At 50.8% G+C, this 18664-nt stretch overlaps 1 protein-coding gene and 1 long non-coding RNA gene across 6 annotated transcripts in view; one reads left to right on the top strand and one right to left on the bottom strand.

The window, feature by feature from the left end:
* Window positions 1-2115: 2115 nt before the first annotated feature.
* LOC147649730 (uncharacterized) lies at window positions 2116-7172 on the bottom strand. Its single transcript, XR_015278291.1, has 2 exons — window positions 6805-7172; window positions 2116-6663 (listed from the first exon to the last, which is right to left on the bottom strand). It is a non-coding gene; the product is annotated as an uncharacterized LOC147649730 (long non-coding RNA).
* GPSM1 (G protein signaling modulator 1) overlaps window positions 2126-18664 on the top strand; it is a 68426-nt gene continuing 51887 nt past the window's right edge. The window contains exons 1-2 of one of the 5 annotated variants that reach the window (XM_086858613.1): window positions 6646-6775; window positions 6907-7502. In XM_086858613.1, coding sequence (XP_086714739.1) covers window positions 7453-7502 — 50 coding nt within the window. In that variant the 5' untranslated portion in view covers window positions 6646-6775; window positions 6907-7452. Of the gene's footprint in view, window positions 6023-6195; window positions 6485-6645; window positions 6776-6906; window positions 7503-7677; window positions 8075-13649; window positions 16966-18664 lie in introns of those variants that run through there. The other 4 variants (XM_086858611.1, XM_086858612.1, XM_086858614.1 and 1 more) reach the window with 4 other exon arrangements.

The following is an 18664-nucleotide window of genomic DNA, read 5'->3' as shown; positions in this document are numbered from 1 at the left end:
CATGGACATTTCCAGGGATCCAGGGGCAGCCCCAGCTGCTCTGGGCACCCTGTGCCAGGGCCTGCCCACTCTCACAGGGAAGGATTTTTTTTTTGGCCTTTGAAACTTTGTGTTCTGTTGTTTGCTCAAAAATTAATGGTGTCTGCCACTTACCAGTCCTAAAATGACAATTATTACTTTTATAAAATTCTGCTTAATGTTGCTAAACTATTGTCCCAGTATTCAACTACAATGCTTAGAACAGTCTTACCCTCAAGTGCAAAAAACATAGAAAAAATGTGTGTGAACTGAGCAGAGCTGAGCTGTAAATGGTGGCATTTCTGCACTGCCTTCCATTGCTGGTTAGGAGCTTGGTGGCTTCAGACCTGAGCCTGTGGTTTGATGAAGTTTTGGTGATAACCAGAAATGTGTTTCCTGTCACCACTGCTGCTTTGGGGACTGGAGGGGCTCTGCTGCAGGAGCCTCGGTCACCTTGTGCTCGGTGACAGAGTCAGCAGCAACTTCTGCTCTCCTGCCTCTGATTCACACAATTGTTGGGAGTTACATAAAAACAAGTTCCACCCCGAGTGTTTGGAAAGCACTTGCAGTAGCTTGACTAAATAATGCAATTACACTGCAAATATTGACAGTCTGTTTAAAAACAAACCCAAACATGCTTGTAATTAATGTCAGTACCAACGGTTAGAACTTAAAAGGAAATAAAACCCCTTTCAAAGGTGAAAATGTCTATTTCCCCCTCTGGACTTTCAGTTCTTAACACAAGATTACTCTTTATTTCAGTCAATGCCAACATGAGGTTTTCCCAGGCTTCCAGCAGAAGAAATTGGGGTTTTGTCTGTTGACTCTCGGAAATTGAAGTTGGTTAAACAAACCCACTGCCAACATTGTAAATAGAAGCTGATCATGACTGAGCTCTGGGATATTTGTCTGAGCAATAGAGCTTTGATAAGGTACCTCCAAGAAAAGTTCCCTGGTACTGCCATCAAGGCTTGCAGGGCCAGAAAAATTCAGCATATTTCTGGTGAGCCCCAGGAAAGCCTCTCACCACCCTGCTGAGGTCTTGCTTGAAGCTCTCTTGGAACAGGCACCACCAGGCTGTTGAATTCAGCTGCAGGAACAGAAGAGCAGCTCCCAGGCAGTGAGAAGGGATGGGAATTTACCAAGGGATGAGAAAGAAGCAGAAATGTTCCTTGAGCGTGTCCAGTTTGCTGCAGACATCACAGGGTGAGCGGCTCCAGGGCCCCTCAGGAAACTGCGCCCAGAGAGGGGACACCGGGGTGCAGAGGAGGGTGGAACTCTGCCACAACATCAGCTCCTGTGCTGGAAACTCTCTGAGTTCAAAAGCCTTCCCAGGCATTCTGTGGAGTCATTCTGCTCCAAGGGAAAGAGCAGGATTTCAGTGGAAGAGGAGCAGGCTGTGCATAGGAGGCATACGTGGCATTAGCACAAAGGCATCGGGACTGTCCCTTCTGGCCTTGCCTAAAACATCCCCCTCTCCTCAGCAGGCCAGTGCCAGCCCACAGGGTTCCATTTCATCAAACTCTCCACGAGGCTGCCAGCAAGGGCATTGTAAGGGCCTCTTGCTATTTATTTAATGAAGCATTTTTAGTCAAGCTTGAAGGCTGAAGGAAGCAGATGAGCTCTGTCACTTTGTTTGCCTCCTCTGACGCCCAGAGGAGCATTAATGAAAAGGAAATTCAGGGACATCAGAGACACAGGATGTATAAATATGCACAAAGCAAAGGCCAGATCCTCAGGTGCACCCAAACACGAGGGGATGGAACTCGTGAGAATCATTGAGGTCTTGATTTGTGTTTTCAATGCTGCACCAGCAGAGAGGGGTGGGCAGGAGGGTGGGGAAGGAGAGGTAAGATCCCACTGGCTGTGTTCCTGCCCAGGTTCTGGGATGGGCTCACGTGCAGCTGGAATCTCACCCACCCCCAAACTGGGCAGCCCAGCTTTCCTGAGCCCCTCTGTGCTCAGCAGTTGTGGCTGGCTCAGGAGCGCCTGCACACAGCTGAATTATTCAGAGGAGCTCGTTATTCAGAGCTTTTCCTGGATGTCTGTGCTCCAAGAGGTTTCTAAAAGAGACAATCACAGTCAGCAAAACAACTCTTCACTCTCAGATGATCCTCTTTATTTCAGGTATGAATAATATTCCCGGCTGTGAGTCTCTATTACAAGTTATCTGCAGATTGTAATAACCTTTTGTGCTTCTACTTCGGAGATAAAATAATGGTTTCTCACTGAGTCCTTCCCTCTGATCAGAGGAGTTTTGTTGCCTTAGGACCAGACTAAGTGGAAGGAAGGGTTGTAGAAGCCCTTGAAAACTGTAATTTCTTTCCAGGTTCTGAAAAAGCAGCTGTGTGGCACAGCAGTTTTATTTAGACCTGTTCAATCTTTCAGCAGCATGGAGGGTTCTGTTCCCCAAGCACAGACATTGAACCTTGTTCTTAATTTGTTGTTTTAACTAAAGGAATAGCTAAGCACTCCTGCTGAAACCCATCCCTGCTCCCTCCCCACTTTCCTGCGTGGCTCTGGGCTGTTCCCAGGAGGATGTTGTTCCAACTCATGTAATTATGCTTTCTGAAAACCCCAAAGCCAAGGCAAATGTTCCTGGTCCAGACAGGTCGTGTGTGGCCCCGATTTGCACACCAGCCCTCAGAACCTCCAGGGGCATTTTTATCATTCCCTTTTTCTTTCGCAAAGCCAACTCCTCTCTTACCCATCTTCCCACCGCTGTCAGGTTCATTCAAACTCCTGAGCTCGCAGCTCAGTGACAGATTAGAGATCTCCATTGTTCCTTCCCCAGGAGGGATGGGGAAAAGTTATTTTGTTATCTCCACTTTACAAACTGGCATGAGGCAGCATCAAAGTGATGTTCCACAGGAAAGCGGCCCTGGCCAAGGCTGCACATCATCCCCTCCCTTCTGCTCTGTGTGTCTGGGGAGGAGCTGGACCCAGCTGAAAAATACCCACCTTGATCTCTCATCTCCTGCACACAGGGGGAGCCACATCACTGGGGTATTTTGTTTTTTAAAAAGTGCAAACTTCCTCCAAGGTAAGTTGATCTCCCTGTAAATTCACATGTGAAACTGATACAAGTCAGGACAAAGTTTCTTCACTTTTGCTGTGTGGTTGTTCTCTAGGCTGGTTTAAACCCAGAACTTCCTTGCAGGCTGTGTTTAGAGGGATTTAGGAAATGGAATGCAGGACAATAGCAAGGTGCTTTTGGAACCTGCCAGCTCGGGGGAAAAAAAAACCAAAAAAAAGCCAGTGCAAAGTCTGGTGATTAATCACAGCTGTTGCTAGAAAGAGAAGACAATTACAGTGCCAGTTCTGTAGTGGTTTCAGCTGGGGTCTGTCAGCTTTGGAGCCTGAATTGCAGAGCTCTTTTTGCACACAAACCCCAGCAGAGGCCCCCAGCAATCCATTCCATGAGCTGCAGGAGAGCTGCCGCGCTAATTAAGATGAATCTTTGTGTTTTGGAGGGAGTGCCTGGCTCTGGTGTGTCTGGATGATGAAGACATGGAGGCAGCAGAGGGATGTTCCTAGGTCCTGGCAATTCTTAAATAATTGGCAAAATTTACTGTTGACTTCTGTCTCGCTGTGTTCCCTTGAGCTTTCTGTACCTTCCTGCTCTCAAGGCTGTCTCTTCCAAGTGGAAGGAAATATGGCAATACTTGGAGCTCTTTCATCTTGTGTTGTGATAGCTTTGGGAATCAATTTATATAAGAAATGTTAAAAATTGCCCAAGAAGTCTTAAGGATCCTGCAATCCTGTTGCTTAGAGCTGTGATTCTGCCTGTTTGAGACACTCAGAAATTGGGAGGAAGAAGATTTTGAGCTTTAAGATTGCAGACACAAAAGATGTTGGAGGTGCAGGGGTGCATAAGGTCACAGGAAAATGAACCCTGCATTGCCTTTGATGGGTTCTGGCCTGGCTGTGTCGTTCCCTGCCCTGTTCTTCAGGATCCTCCTTTTTTCTGTTCTGCAGCAGCCCTTTAAACGTCTAATGATTCCAGCTCCACTTCTTGATCTTATCTGCACCGAACAAATCAATTCTCATACCTTTCTCTCCTAGGACACAATTGTCACATTGGTCTGGAGCCTCTTTAATTGCTCCAGGTCCTTCCCAACACATGACACAATGTGCACACAGTTCATCAGAGGAATTAGTGGCATTTCTGAAGTACTGGGGTTTCTTCCTCTCTGTACTCTCACAATTTTCCTGTTTCATTGCAGCTGAGCAATGGATCTGAATTGTGGCTGAGGTCCAGGTCCTTGCAGGGAGCTTCTTGGCATGAACATGTAGGGTTAACCAAACCCAACCCACAGCAAAGTAATCAAATTATTTCATCTAATGAATTCAAATCTATTGTGACCTATTTGCCACTTGTACAAGAAGAAAGAGAAGCTGGGTTTGTCAGATGATAAATTATCCATTGCAAATTCATGAGTTTGAAGGCCAGAGGGGACCATTATGCTCATCTCAGTCTGACCTCCTGCACAGCCCAGGCCCTGAATCTGACTGAGTGATTCCTGTGCCATTACCGTGGGGGTGACCCCCTGGCCCAGAGCTCTGTGGAACACCATAGATCTGGCTGCAGCCCAGAGTGGAAGCTGGCCTCCTCCCTCCTTTCCCCTGCTCTCCCTTCCAGCATTGTTTCTCTGAAGGGCAATTCCTGTGTCTTCCCACACTCTGAATGCCAGCCCAGCGCTGGGGCCCAGCTCAGCTGGGCATCCTCAGTGCCTGGTGCTGAGGCTGGGCTGCAGCAGCACAGGCTGGGTTTCATCTTCAGCACTCATCTCCTTGTCTGGAAGAGGGGGGAGGCACGGACAAACACCCTCACTGAAGTGCCAGAATCTCTTGGGGCTGAGCAGTCCCATGTTTCCATGGCTTGTGAAAAGCTGCTTTGCACCAGGATGTTTGGTGCTGTCAGTGAAATCACAAACCTAGGTAAAAACTGGCTGGTGTGAGGCACAATGTCCCAGCCTGGTCCTTCCAGTGCTCCTTCCATTCGGGGTTCTGTGGCTGGTTATTCAGGGGTGCAGGGGGATTGCTTTTTTGGGGATAATAAAACACCCAGGACAGCACCACAGCTCTGTGGGTGAGCAGACAGCTCTCAGCAGGATGGTTCTCTGCTGTGGTTTATCTACAGAATTGAGACTATTCCTAAGCTGAGACACAGACACAGGTTTGTTTATGGGTTTTTGTTTCGAATTTGAATGCCCAATCAATTAGCTCTTGGGAAAGAGGCTTTTGTGGTTTGCTAGTGGGGTGTTATTGATGATGTTCTTTCCTGAGCAGGAGCTAGGTTTGCTCCTGAGAGGGGTTTTGAGCAGGTCCCCAGGGTGAAACAGGCAGTAAATAGGCATGGCTCTGGATTCCCACTGATCACAGGGTTCTGTGTGTGCAGAGCAGGCTGCTGGAACCCAGGGAAAGGCACAGTTTACAGCCGTGCTTCTTTGGGGGTGGGTCTGTGATGATAATTACATTTAATTTGTTGTTGCTGGGTAAGTGGCCCTAACTTTCGGCCAGGTTTCTGCTGAGTGGCCAACTCCCAAACTTTTCCAGGAGCATCTCAAGCCTTGGAGAACAGAGGGAGCTGGATGCAGTGTTTGAAGTTGACCTTCATCCTTCTCTAGGTGTCTGTGTGGAAATAAACATTTAAAGCCCCAAGTTTCAACAGGACATAATTGACTGAAAGAAGCTGCTGTGGGCTGGAGGGAAAATCCCTTTTCCTGGGGGATTCCTCACCACCAAAGAGAGCAGCCAGACTTTGCTCTGTGTCTGTAGCACAGCTCTGCTGACCCAGCACAGCCAGTGCAGCCCTGCCAGGTCCTGCCTGGTGCCAGCTGCTCCTCCTGCTGCCTCCAGGTGCAGACACTTTCGAAGACAAAAAGGTTTTGGCCAAGCCAAACCCGAGACTCACTATGGCTTTCAACAGCTCCACCTGGGCACAAATCAGCGATGCTACTCCACTCTCCCTCGGCGAAACGTGCAGGTGTGGTGGCCGCAGGTGAGCGGTGAGGCACTGCCAGGGGGATGATGATGATGTCCCCGGTGGGGATGATGATGATGTCCCCGGTGAGGATGATGATGATGTCCCCGGGGGGATGATGATGATGATGATGTCCCTGGTGAGGATGATGATGATGATGTCCCTGGTGGGGATGATGATGATGATGTCCCTGGTGGGGATGATGATGATGTCCCGGGGGGATGATGATGATGTCCCCGGGGGACAGGGGGCTGTGCTAGCCGGGGGATGCCGAGCCGGGGCTGTGCTCCCCGTCCCGCGGCGGGAGGGAAGGAGGCAGGCCGGGTGACATCAGCCGGAGGAGGGGCCTGCCCGCGAGTTTCTTTGCTCGGTGCATCACTTCCCGGCGCTGCCATACTCCGCTGCCCGCTCCCCACCGCCCATGGCGAGCCCGCCCGGCGGGGACAGCCCCGGCTCCGCCGCACGACGCTTCCACTGCAGGTGAGCGGGGCCGGGGGGAGCCCGGAGGGGCACAGCCCGGGCCCGGGGCTGCAGCGAGCCCGAGGGGCGCAGCCCGGTCCTGAGTGGCACAGCCCGGTCCTGAGGGGCGCAGCGCGGTCCTGAGGGGCGCAGCGCGGTCCTGAGGGGCGCAGCGCGGTCCTGAGGGGCACAGCGCGGTCCTGAGGGGCACAGCCCGGTCCTGAGGGGCACAGCGCGGTCCTGAGGGGCACAGCGCGGTCCTGAGGGGCGCAGCCCGGTCCTGAGGGGCGCAGCCCGGTCCTGAGGGGCACAGTGGGGCACAGCGCGGTCCTGAGGGGCACAGCGCGGTCCTGAGGGGCACAGCCCAGTCCTGAGGGGCGCAGTGGGGCACAGCCCGGTCCTGAGGGGCACAGCCCAGTCCTGAGGGGCGCAGTGGGGCACAGCCCGGTCCTGAGGGGCACAGCCCGGTCCTGAGGGGCGCAGTGGGGCACAGCCCGGTCCTGAGGGGCGCAGCCCGGTCCTGAGGGGCACAGCCCGGTCCCTGCCCGAGCCCCGGGGCGCAGCGAGGGCGGCAGGACGGAGCGCTCATCCCCGGGCAGCCGGAGCTGTTGCTCGGGTGGGATCCAGCCCGAGTGCCCCGGGAGGAGCCGGCCAGGACGCGGCGCTCCCTCCTGGGCAGCTCCGGAGCTCCGGTGGAATCCTCGGCACTGGCCAGGAGCGAGCGGCTCCTCGGCTGAGCAGGGGGATGCTCGGAGCTCCTCGGGGCTGGGCAGTGGCGTGGGAGGCTCCCGGTCGCACTGCAGACACTCGGAGTCTCAGCTTCAGAACTGGGCACTACAGGAATTCACACAGGGCTGGGAAAAAACAAAATAGCTCCATGCTGTTTGGGGTTCATGGCAATGCCCGTTCTCTGCACTTGGATCAAAACTGGAAAAGACTAAACCCGAAGAAGACTAAATGAGTGACTTTAAGGCCTTACAGCGTTGTTGATGCCGTTCACCATCGTGTTTGATCTCTCCTCTAGCAGCCTGAAGTGGAGGTGATGCAGTGGCTGGACTAGAGGGCTGAAAAAGCCCGAGAATGCTTGAAGCGTATGGGATACAGTAGCTTTTCATCAATTCTCCTTGCATGCTCTGCAGTAATTAGCGCAGCAGCTAGCGGGTTGTCTGCTTTAATGAGTGTTGGTTCATTAGGGAGGGCAGCAGGTGTTTCTTGGTTATGTTGTATTGTAGAGAACTCCAGGGAAAGAAGAGGCAGCAGAGTTAATATTGCTGTTCTGGGGGAGCTAGAGCTGGGGAGAAACCTGCTCGATTTTACCCAGACTTGGGCTTCTTCTTTCTTTCTCTTTGTTTTTCTTGGAAACTTTTTGGGGACTAGATTTTGGTCACTTTTGCAGAGGAAATTTTAGCGGGAGGCTGCTTATTACAAATGTGTGCCTGCACATGAACACTGCTCCCAGCTGCTGGGGAAGAGAAATGGGAAGCACTTTCCTGAGGCTTATCTGGGTGTCTCTGGCAGGGCATGTGGTTTTAAAAGGCTCTGCTGTGCCTTTTAGGCCTTGAAGGCAGATGCTGGTGGAGCCTCTGTCCCTACTGCTCTGCAAGATAAGTGGTAACTTAGTTTCTTCCTTAACTTCATTTTATTGCAGGGCAGAAACTTGGGGGTGAATTCGGTGCCTCTGTGTGGTGTGATGGTGGAGCCTCAGGTGACTGGGTGCTAAAGCCATAGTAGCTGGTACTAAAATCTTAATTTGTGGGGTTTTCTTTGTGCCTGCGAGCATTAATCGAGGTGTAAGAGCTGCAGAAGGTAGCTGTGCAGGCAGGGAGTGCCAGACCCCTTATCTGGGGAGCTGGAGGAGCTATTTTCCTTCTAGGAAACAGGGCTGTGTGGGGAGAAACATGCCAAAAATGAAAGTGTTTATTCATTTTTATTGCATCCTTTAGTGCTTCCCTAAATTCAGCCCCTCCTAAACAAAGACATGTGCTCTGTTGTGCTGGCAGCAAATGATCCGTGTGCTGACTGGGCCAGACATCTCTATTTACAGAGACTAGAGTCAAAACTTTTGCTGCAGCAGTTGTACACCACAAACCAGGGTGTTTCTGCCCCTGTGCAGCTCCACAGAACTGTGAAGCTCCAGGGAGGACCTGTTGGAAGTCCAGGGCTTTGGAAGTTGTGGCTCTGCTCAGGGCTGGTCTGTCTGTGGGGTCAGCTCTGAGTCACTGCTGGGGCTTGTTGGAATTGCCCACTTCTGTGATTGTGCTCCTCAAATTTGAGCTGGCCAACTTCTGTGTGAGCCTGAGTTACTGCTTTACCTTCCATGGGGTTTTGGGCTGGTGTTTATTTAGGTGCATTAATTCAGCTGTGTGTAACCTCTGAGGACTTGCTCAGCAGAATAGGGGTAGGAGCTGGGAAATACCTGCTGGCAGCAGGTGTCCTGTTCTCTCCACTGCTGCAGGTGCTTTTCGTGCTGGCTGGCTGATTTTGAAGGTGTAGGAAGCACCAAATCCATCCAGTGGTTCCCCTGGGCCATGGGGAATGACAAGCTGATGCTGGGGACATGTCCATCACTGTCCAGAGAGCTCCCCTGGATTTGGCCCTTTGCTTTTAAAAGGCCACTCTGGAGATTTCTGGGTCTGGGAGGGAGACATGGACATGTCCTGGGGAAACCCTCACTGTACTGCCCTGACATGGTGGTGATGTTATTGATCCCACACAGAAAGAACATTAGATAATGCTGCAGTCAGTCCAGAAATGCATTAATCTGCCCTGAGAACTTGCATAAAAGCACACCTTGTTCCTCCCTTTCCCTTCCCTTGCTCTCTGCTCTCCTGCAGTCTCTGTTTTCCAAAGCTCTCCTGGCTTTTGTGGTGTTTACAAACTTTCCTTGATTGTGTCACAAACAGTCCCCATCTCACTCATTAGTGCCACCAAGGCGAGGACCTGACCTGAATGTGCATCGGGCAATTAGAGAGTGCTCTGAGCATCACAGAGCTGGGAGAGAGGAGGCTCCTTCCTCCTGTTCTGATGGGAAAACTGGGATGGAGGAACTGCTGCCCTTCTGACATGGAAGGCAGCGAGGGAGGGCACAACTCAGCGTGGTTGTGACAGAGTAAACTGGGGTTTGCAAAGCAAATTGGGGAGAAAATCCACTATTGGGGTGAACCTCTGTCTGGAATGGTTGTTGTTGGTTTTGTGTGTACCCAAGGGAGAAAAATACCATTAAATACTTCGGTATTTTCCCTGGTTGTTGTAAAGTAAACTCACACAACTTTTGATTCTGGAATTCATATAAGGCTAACAGCTATTTTCTTTCCAAGAGCTGGAATTTAATTGTATCTGCCTGAGGTGAAAATTAGCACCAGCAGCAGTGCTGGGTTTGGAAAAGTGCAATGAGCTTCCTCTGTGGGATTGGGAAAGGGCTCAGGTGCACTACCAGAAAAGTGGGAATGACCATTTGGTCCCTGTTTACTTGGTAGATCAGACTTGAAATTGCTTGTTATGTTTCTGAATGCTGGTTCAGAGGTTTGTGAAAGATTCTGATTTTTCTTCTGTTGGCAGTCTCCACCAGGCAGAAGGATGTGTAAAACAGGACAAACATGTCTAAAATAGCTGTGCTGGATAATAGCTGGCCTGAACAAAAATTATATGATTGTTTAGCAGGCAGTGTTGGCTTTGTTGACATCTCTTGGGATGTTTTGAACTTCTCACTTGTACTTTCAGCACTGGTGAGTCGTGTGGGCATCCCAAAGTGGAGCCAAGCAGGACATTGAGTATCCACCTCAGCAGGGAGAGGCAGACCTGAGGCTTGGTGCTTTGCAGGTTCCCCCAGGATTTTGGGCATCCTTTTTGATTCTTCTTTCACCTCGTGTGATGTGGGGAGAGAAGCTCTGTCCCTGCTCCCTCTGGTCTCCCATGGGGCAGGGCTGTGCTTTGTACCTGGCACACAGTGATCCTGCTTTGGCTTGGCCCTGTAGGTGCTGCTGCAATACAAACACTTCTTTTCCATCCTCAGGGCATTAATTGGACTCAGTGCACATGTAAATGGGGCTGAGGTGATGCTCTGCCTTCTCCCTGTGCTGACTTGTGCTGCACTGATTCAGGTTCTGCTGGTTGTGCCTCTCCTGGGGTGAGAGCAGTTCCTCTGGATGCTTCATCCCCAAATCCTGTGCCTTGTACGGGATGTTTGTGCCAAGCAGACAAGAAAGAGAATGTTGTCCCTTGGCCACGTGTTTGTGGTTATTCAAAGTTTGCCTCTGCATCAACTGAAGTCAAATGAGTTTGTGACTCGGGTGTGGCCTGAGGACACCCCTCAGAGGCAGTTTCCTGCGAGATAAATGTTAATAATCACACCAGAGCTGGGTCTGGAGGCAGCTGTGACTCTTGACTGTGGGGCAGGAGGGAGCTGTGCTGCCCAGAGTTCCATGCCCAGCTACTGAGGTGCCTTTTGCTCCCTGTTGCACTGGATGCTTCTCTCCTGGGAAAGCATCTCCAGGAGCTCATGGCCAGCAGGAGAGGAGGGACACTGGAAAGAGCTCCTGCAAGCAGGAGGTTGGTGTTTGGGTCGTGGTGACTGGGTGCAGCAGTTTTGTTCGCTCCAGGAGTGGTGGGTCCTGTCAGGGCTTTGGTTGGTGTCTGCAGCACGAGCTGCTTATGCCACGGGAAAATCCTGTGTGTGATTAATTCCTGTTTTCCTGGAGGATGTGGCCAATTAGGGATCTACTACCCCTTATTTTCAGTTAGGGGAAGCAGTGCCTGTTACACCAAAGGATGAAAACACGTTATGAAAGCTGAGAAATTGATTTGTTATAGAAGAGTGATTTTTAAAATCCTTTTTGGCTCTTCCTCTCTTGAGCCGAGTGCAGCTGGACCATGAGCACTGTGGTGATAGGGGACAGGAACAGGCTGCACAGCTCCCTTGGCATTCCCCTCCTCCAGCTCAGTGATGAGTGACCCAGACTTTGGATTTTTTCCTGGTATATTACATAAACCAAGGGGAAAGCCTTGCCTCGGTGGTGCCTTGAGGATAAGCAAAGTCATAGCCAGACGCAGAAAGGCTTAAAATTGGAAATGCTGATAAAAGTCTGAGGAATCAACTTCTCACTGATCCAGGCCTCAGGCTTGGAGGGAGCATCTGCAGAGGCAGATAGGAAGGGATTTTTTTTAATGGGCTGGTAGTGATAGAATGGCTTAGTTTGTTAGAAGAAGTTCATCAGGATGGAAGATCCTGCCTGGGTTCAAACCTGTGGAGTGTGTGTGTTCCTGTTAAAGCAGGAGGTGTCCAGGTGTGCCCTGAGAGGTGCCATCCCCTCCTCTGTAGCTGGAGTGAGGGCAGGGACAGGGGGTCCCTGCAGGACCACCCTGCTGCCCCCTGCCCTCGGGGGGATCTGGGGTGAGCCTGGCCTGTGCCTGCATCCAGGGACTTCCTAGATGTGGCTCCTTCCACCTGTGCTCTTCTAACACTCCCCCAGGACACAGCTCTGTCACTGCTCTCTTCAGTTTGAGCTCTCTGCAGAGTAAATGCTGCTCTGTCTCAAGCCTCATCTCCCCAGCTCTCGTGTTCCTATTTTCCCCTCTGTGCTCTCTTGCCTCCTCTCCAGCAAATCAGACTTTGTTACTGGAGAACATAAACTGTATTTTTGTTGTGGTATGTTGATTTCTTGCTGTCTCATGTTTTTGCACTCGAGGTGGTGTCCAGACGTGCTTGAAGAACAGGTTTGAGCTTTGTCAGGTCTTACACTGCAAGAAGCCGCAAGCAGCAAGTTTCTGAAGTGGAGAGATGGATTTTATGTAACTCTTGGTGCTGCTCTGCTGGAAGAGCAATTTTATCTGCAAATTGCTCTCAGGTGTATCTGGTGCTGTGTCCCATCCCTACCATCCCAGTCCTGCTCTCTGTGCCCCTTTGATCAGCCAGCCCAGCTTCCAGAATTCCATTTCCCTGTCACAAAATCCTTTGCCAACCAAAGCCATGAAACCCAAATTCCTCCTGGTCTGGGCACACAGGCTGAGTATCCCAACCACAAAGTGGGACTGTTGAATTCTGGGCCTGGGCTATTTTTATTGTCAGTGGGAAAGCTTTTCATTGACCCAGCTGCTCCCTCCCTAAAGATACTTTTAATTAAATGTTATTTGACAGATCTGACTTTCTAATTGGCTTAGGTTTAACTGGTATAAATGGGATTTTTTTTTTTTTTCCACTGAAAGCTGAAGAAAGTAAGAATAATTTTTTTTGGAAGGCTATTTGCATTCAGAGTCACGTCCATCTGTTGTTTAATGTAATAAGCTGATAGAGTGGGGGGAAAAAAAAAAGAAGCCAAAAAAAAACCCCACAACCAGAAAATCAACATCCCTGCCAGTGCTTGGTGAGGAGAAGGTGAAAGGGACACGGCTGCCTCAGCTTTGGAGCTCTCTAAACAATGCCCAGCAATGTTATGCAACTGCCTAGGGAAGGAAGTGAAAAATTATCATTACAGTGCAGTTTCAAGGGCAATATTAAATGAGCAATTTGCAGCACAGCTCTGTACTTAAGTGACTTAACTCACTTCTCCTGAGATAAAATTAACAGGGCTGGTTAAGGACAATAGCCATGACCTCTGTTCCCTTCAGGAGTTTCTGGAGCTGAATCTGAGGTGTGGGACTGAGAGCCTTCAAAGTGGGCAGCCAAACCCAAACCAGTGTAATGATCTGATCCTGAAATTGCCAGGGGGGTTCCCTGTCCCACTGAAGCCTGGAAAAGGGGGGACAAGCACCTGCTGAAGCACCTCACTGATATCTGCCCTTCCTCACTTCAGTGCAAGGTGTAAGAAGATCTTCTGCAAGGCCCTGGACACTGGAGCAGCAACAACCCCCTGAATTAATGGTTTGGAAAGCAGTGCTGCTGTCTGTTCAGTACCTTCAGGGTAGGAGCAAACAGCTTAAAAATCTATTCCCAATTTACTTTCAGCAAGAGGATTTTGCCTGAGGATGCCAGGCACTGGAACCACAGGTGTTTCTGACTCTGGGGTTAGACAGGATCCCTCTGAAGAAGCTTCACCTTCTGTTGTGAATCAGTAGCTCTGTGCAGCTGCTACCCCTGGAGGGATTTTTGAAAGAGGAATATTGGATTGTGTTGGCTTTCCTCAAGCTTCTCTGTTACCCTTTGCCCTTAACACCCTCTGGAGCAGCCAGAGGGGCTCCTCACTGGGAGTTAGGGGCTAGTGCAAGAGAAAGAGGAAAAACACTAATAACATAGCTCAGTGTAAGAGCTATTTCATGTTCCACCTGGGAGCAGATGTTTTGTCTTGGAAGCTGCTTTTAAAAATGCACGGGCAGTACTGGGAGCTGTCAGTTCTGTCTGCAGCTGGCTCTGAGCTGCACAAGGTGACTGCTGGAGGCACACTGAGGGCTCCTTTCCTGACCTGGGGATCCTGCTGTGTTTTCCTCACACTTTCTGGCTGCCAGGGAGCAGAGTTGGGAGGAAGGGATCCCTTTCCTGGGTGCTGTGGATGCAGGTCCAGCTGCTGATCTGTGATGGGGTTTGGGACAGATCCTTTGATTTGCAGCCTCTCCCTGGGAGGATTGGCTTCTGTTACAGGATTGCAGCAGACTCAGCACCAGGAGATCAGCTTTGCCATAGGGCAGCACAAATAATTAACAGTTGTGCCGAGTTTCCCAGGGGAAGCCCCACCCTGCTGCTGGTCCATGTGTGTGTTGGAATTCCTCCATGCCTTGATGAACAGAGCTGCACAAATGTCCATTTACAGGCAGAACAGAGGGGTTTCCTGTACCAAGTGACTTCCCAGTTCCATTTCCAGGATTTTCTTGACACTGCTGTAATTTTGCAGAGCACTGGGCTGTATTTGCTGGGGGGGTGTCACAGCAGGTGCCATTTGAGTGTTCACCTGTACCTGGTGGTACTTCCCTGGGCACTTTGGTGTGGATTTTCCTGTGCTCTGGAGCAGCTTCAGCCCAAACTAGTTAGTTTTGGGACAAATTCCTTCTGTGACCCATGCTGCAGAGTTGAGGTGGTGCACTCCATCTGTGGGATATCCGCTCATGCCTGAGGAGAGCTGGGAAGTGCTGATTAATATTCATCTCTCTGGGGCTATTTGTTAATTACTGTTATTCATGGTTTGTACCATGGTGCTGAGTGGATCCTGGCAGGGTTGCATCCGTTCCAGGGTTTCAGAGTGCGTGGTAAACACCAGAATTTTATTGCAGCTTTTCTGGGAAACATTGTTCCTGTTTTCAAGGGTGGGAAATTGTATAGCCTTCAGGGTGAAAGAGAACAGAGATGATAAAACTGGGAGCTGAATGTCCTGACTCCCCCTCCTTTCCTTCAGCACTTCCTTACCCTCATCAGAGTGAGGGTGATTGTGCTAACTGTGGATTGGAGACCTTGGCTCTGTCCTCCACTGAGCCCCGCTGGGCACTGCAGCACTGGTGTCACACGAAATCCCAGTGGCTCTGCTGTTCTGACAGGGAGCAGAAAGTTGTTCAGGAGGAACTCACAAGCTGGAGAATGAAATACCAGGCTCTGCCTGTTTACAAGGTGTGGTGGGAACACTGCAAACCTCAGGAGAAGGAGCAGCTCAGGTGGCCCTGGGCACTGTGAAGAGCCCAGTGCCAGGGACTGGCAGGAAGAAAGCAGGAGAGCCCTGAGAGCTCAGGCTTCTCTGACTCCAGGGGTCCCTGTCTCTCAGGCTTGGAGAAGAATTTAAATTAAAGAATTTAAAAAGGAGAGAGGGGCACACAGCAATGTTCCCTGTCAGAAAATCTTGCCAGTCAGATTATGTGAGTGGAGCTGCCCTGCTTTGGGGGCGGTTGTCTTTTGGGTGTGGTGGAAGATGGAGAGAGGAAAGGACACCTCTGTGATCACAGGCAGGAAGGATTTGGGATGGGCAGGAGCTGCCAGGGCTTTGAGGAGGGTCCTGTTCTCACTGTCCTTGTGCACTCACCATATCCCAGCTGGTGCTGCAGCAGCAACAGCCCCTTTTTTTAGCAGCTGTCTGCAGAGATTTGTATGGAGGAAATGCTCTGGGGATTGGATCTTGCTGCAAAACACAGAGGCCATCAGATTCAGCTTGTTTATCAGCCAAGCCTTGTGCAGCATGAAGGCAGGAATACAAACCACCAGCGACTAGCAAATGAAAATACTGAGCTTGCTAAGCCATGGGTGTTTCTCTTTTTCCCCTGACAAACAAGCCCTTGTGATTTCCAGCTTGGGAAGCCCACCAGCCAACGTCTTACAGTGCTTGAGTGGAGACTTACACCCATGAAAGCAGCTGGATGTCCTGGGATTGTGATACTCCACGTGTACCTCCAGGCATTTCCTGGCCTCTGAGTTCAGCTCAGCTCCTGCGTGGGTCTAAATAATAAAACATATGAGTTCACTGCAATGTGCCCAGAATTTTAAGGCCGCAGCCCTTGGCCAGCTCTTGTATGAATTGCTTCCATCAGGGCAGTAATCCAGGAAACTACGAGCACGAACTGCTTGGCTGATGGAAGTCTGTGGTTTTGGTGCCTTCCTGGGTAAAGCCAGGGGAGAAAGGAAAGCTGCTGTTTGCTGTGTGTTCATCCCTTGTGTGTGCCCTGCTGGGAGGGCAGGCAGGAGAGTTCCTGCAGGTACCTCAGGCTCTGAGGAGAGCCTGGTCCATGGGGAGCTTTTGCAGCGTGCTCAGGTGTCTGAGGAGTTAATAATGAATGTTAATTAATGAAATTACTGAAAATGCCCACATTTTCCTCTGCTGTTCTAAAGAAAAGGAAAACTCACTCTGCAAGATGTTCTCTTCAATAAAACCACCCTTTGGCACCAGTGTTTTTGGCAGAAAGTTGTCATCACCTGTGCCAGTGAGTGACCACTTTGCAGAGAGGACCAGCAGCAGATCTGTCACTTAAAGATGAGGAATGGGCAGAGAAAAATGCTGTGTTCCCTGCACTGAGCAAAGTGATTCTCCTGTGGTGGAAATCCCTTCCTGAATGGCCCTGGGTGAGGCTCCCCTGGTGTGACTCAGGAGTTCCCCTCAGGTTTTCTGGGGGCTCCAGCTCTGCTTTGTGGAGCTCCAATCCCATGTGCTGGGGACAGAGCTCACCTGCCCAGGGCAGCTGTGTGAGCAGCAGCAAGGGAAGGGAAGGCAGGAGATGCTTTGCAGACCTGGCTCCAGACAGAACTGAGTCATTTGTCGAGGCTGACGCTCTGGGAGCTGCTTGCCTGAGGCTGGCATGGCTCAGGAAGGAGAGTGAGAATGCAGCCATCCAGATACACACAGAGGAGAGAAAAGTAACAGCTCCAACATGTGACTGGAATGGAAGTAAGAAGAGAAAAAACATCCCAAATTAAAGCCATGTGTGTTGGTGGATGGAGCTGCTCCTGAAAGGTTGGTGGAGGCTGTGCAGCACAAATGCAGCCGCTCTGGAATGCCCTGGATTAGAGCAGGCAGGCTCCTCCAGCACACAAAATCCCTGAGGAAACAGAGCTGTTCCTGCATGGCAGCAGCTCCCCCAGCCCACCACCCTTAGGGGTTAAGGTAAGAGCTGTCTTGTCAGCTGTCTCCTCCTCCCTGTCCCTGTAGCACATTTTCCATGCAGCCTGGTGCTGTGCCATGTGTTTTTTTTTTCACTGCTGGATGATGATGATGTCTCTGTGCAGGAGCAGAGATTTTCTTTTTCTGCAGATATACATAATTCAGTTGTCAGGATAAATGGGCTCCTTGGATTTGGGCATGTGTGTGAGCTTGATGATGGATCCTCCCTTCTCTCACCAGTGTGAGGCAGGAGGGGAGCAGGGAATTCTCTCAGAGCTCCAGAGCAGCAGCCTGTGGTCTGCAAACTCATTGCAATACCTGTGAGGTTTCACAGAGCTTCAGAAGGAGGATCTCAGTGGAACCCCAAACAGGCCTGTGGAGAGGAGCATTCTTGCTGTATTTGGGAAGACTTTGCAAGAAACATGATGTTCATACAAACTCCTCCTGTGGAAGAGCAGGACCAGAGCCCACTGCACACATGAAAGATGTCATCTACATGACAAACTCTTCTCAAAATAGATGTTTGCTGCTGTTTACACCTGTGTTTGAACTGCAGTAATGCCACATTGTCAGAGCCAAACTGATGTCACGTGTGGGGAGGAGCAGCACTTGCCTCCCTGTGCTCGATTTGCACAGAAACGTTTCCAGGGTAGATGTTTTCCACGGAGCCGCACTGGGACAGAAGTGCTAAAAATCTGGGGAGATGTGGTGGAGGACTCAGTCCCACGGTGCTGGGGAAGCAGTGACAGCAGCTTGCAGGATGCTGGAAGGCTCCCAGCACAGTGCCAGACAGCGGGGCTGCTCACCCTGGAGGAGATGAGTGCAGTTCTCACCTTGTGTGGAACCGCCTGGCTTCCCGGGAATCCTGCCACGCTGGGATCTGGGGGCTTGCACTTTAATCTGGTGGGATGCATAGATTTTTCCACAGTGCCATGGAGCGCCTTGAAGTACTGGTGCTGGTCTGCTGGGCTTGGGTTTGCACTGAGGAGCTGGAGGAACAGTTTAGAGGTGCTGGCAAGGGTTGAGGCAGACACCTGGCTGATATCTGAGCTCCTGGGGAGCCTCTTCCCTTGTTTTTCACACAGATGTTGAATTATCTTTACAAAATCCAGAGGGGTTCCCTGTGGCTGTGTAACAGCCAGGGAAGAGGGCAGTGTCCAGTGTGAGCTCTTGTTCTGTTGGCCTTTTAAACCCATGAGTGTCTGTGGCCTGATGCCTGATCTTTGGCACCCCTGGAAGTTTCAGGGAGAGCACAGCAATGCTTTAAACAGCTCTCTGAGCAGGAGACAGCTGCAGAGAAACAATGTGAAATTGGTGCAGTCTGCTGTGCTGCAGCTTTGCCAGCAACAATCTGTCCTGGTGGCTGGCGGTGCTTCAGCCCTGGCAGAAGCTCTTCCCGTGCCCTGAGTGACCCAGGAGAGCCACCTTTGTGAATCCCTCTGGTTTGGGCACTCAGGGCTGTAATCACTGAGGAAGAGACTATCACAGGTTCTCTCTGGTGTGCTCTGGCTTGATTTCATCCTCCTCACAGGCTTTACCATATGGTCATTTGAAAAAGAAGTTGCTGCATGTTTGGATTCACTGGATTTGGCTGGTTCCTGCTATTTGTTCTGCAGGAAGCACAAGGGCCAGGTTTGTGCTGGCTCTGTCATTAAGGTCCCATCCAAACTCCTTTCAGGTGCAAGTGCTGGTGCTGCTGAGC

Source organism: Cyanistes caeruleus, chromosome 20 (genome assembly GCF_971803275.1).
Source record: "Cyanistes caeruleus chromosome 20, bCyaCae1.hap1.1, whole genome shotgun sequence".
Lineage (NCBI taxonomy): Eukaryota > Metazoa > Chordata > Aves > Passeriformes > Paridae > Cyanistes > Cyanistes caeruleus.
This window is presented reverse-complemented; position numbering and strand designations above follow the sequence as displayed.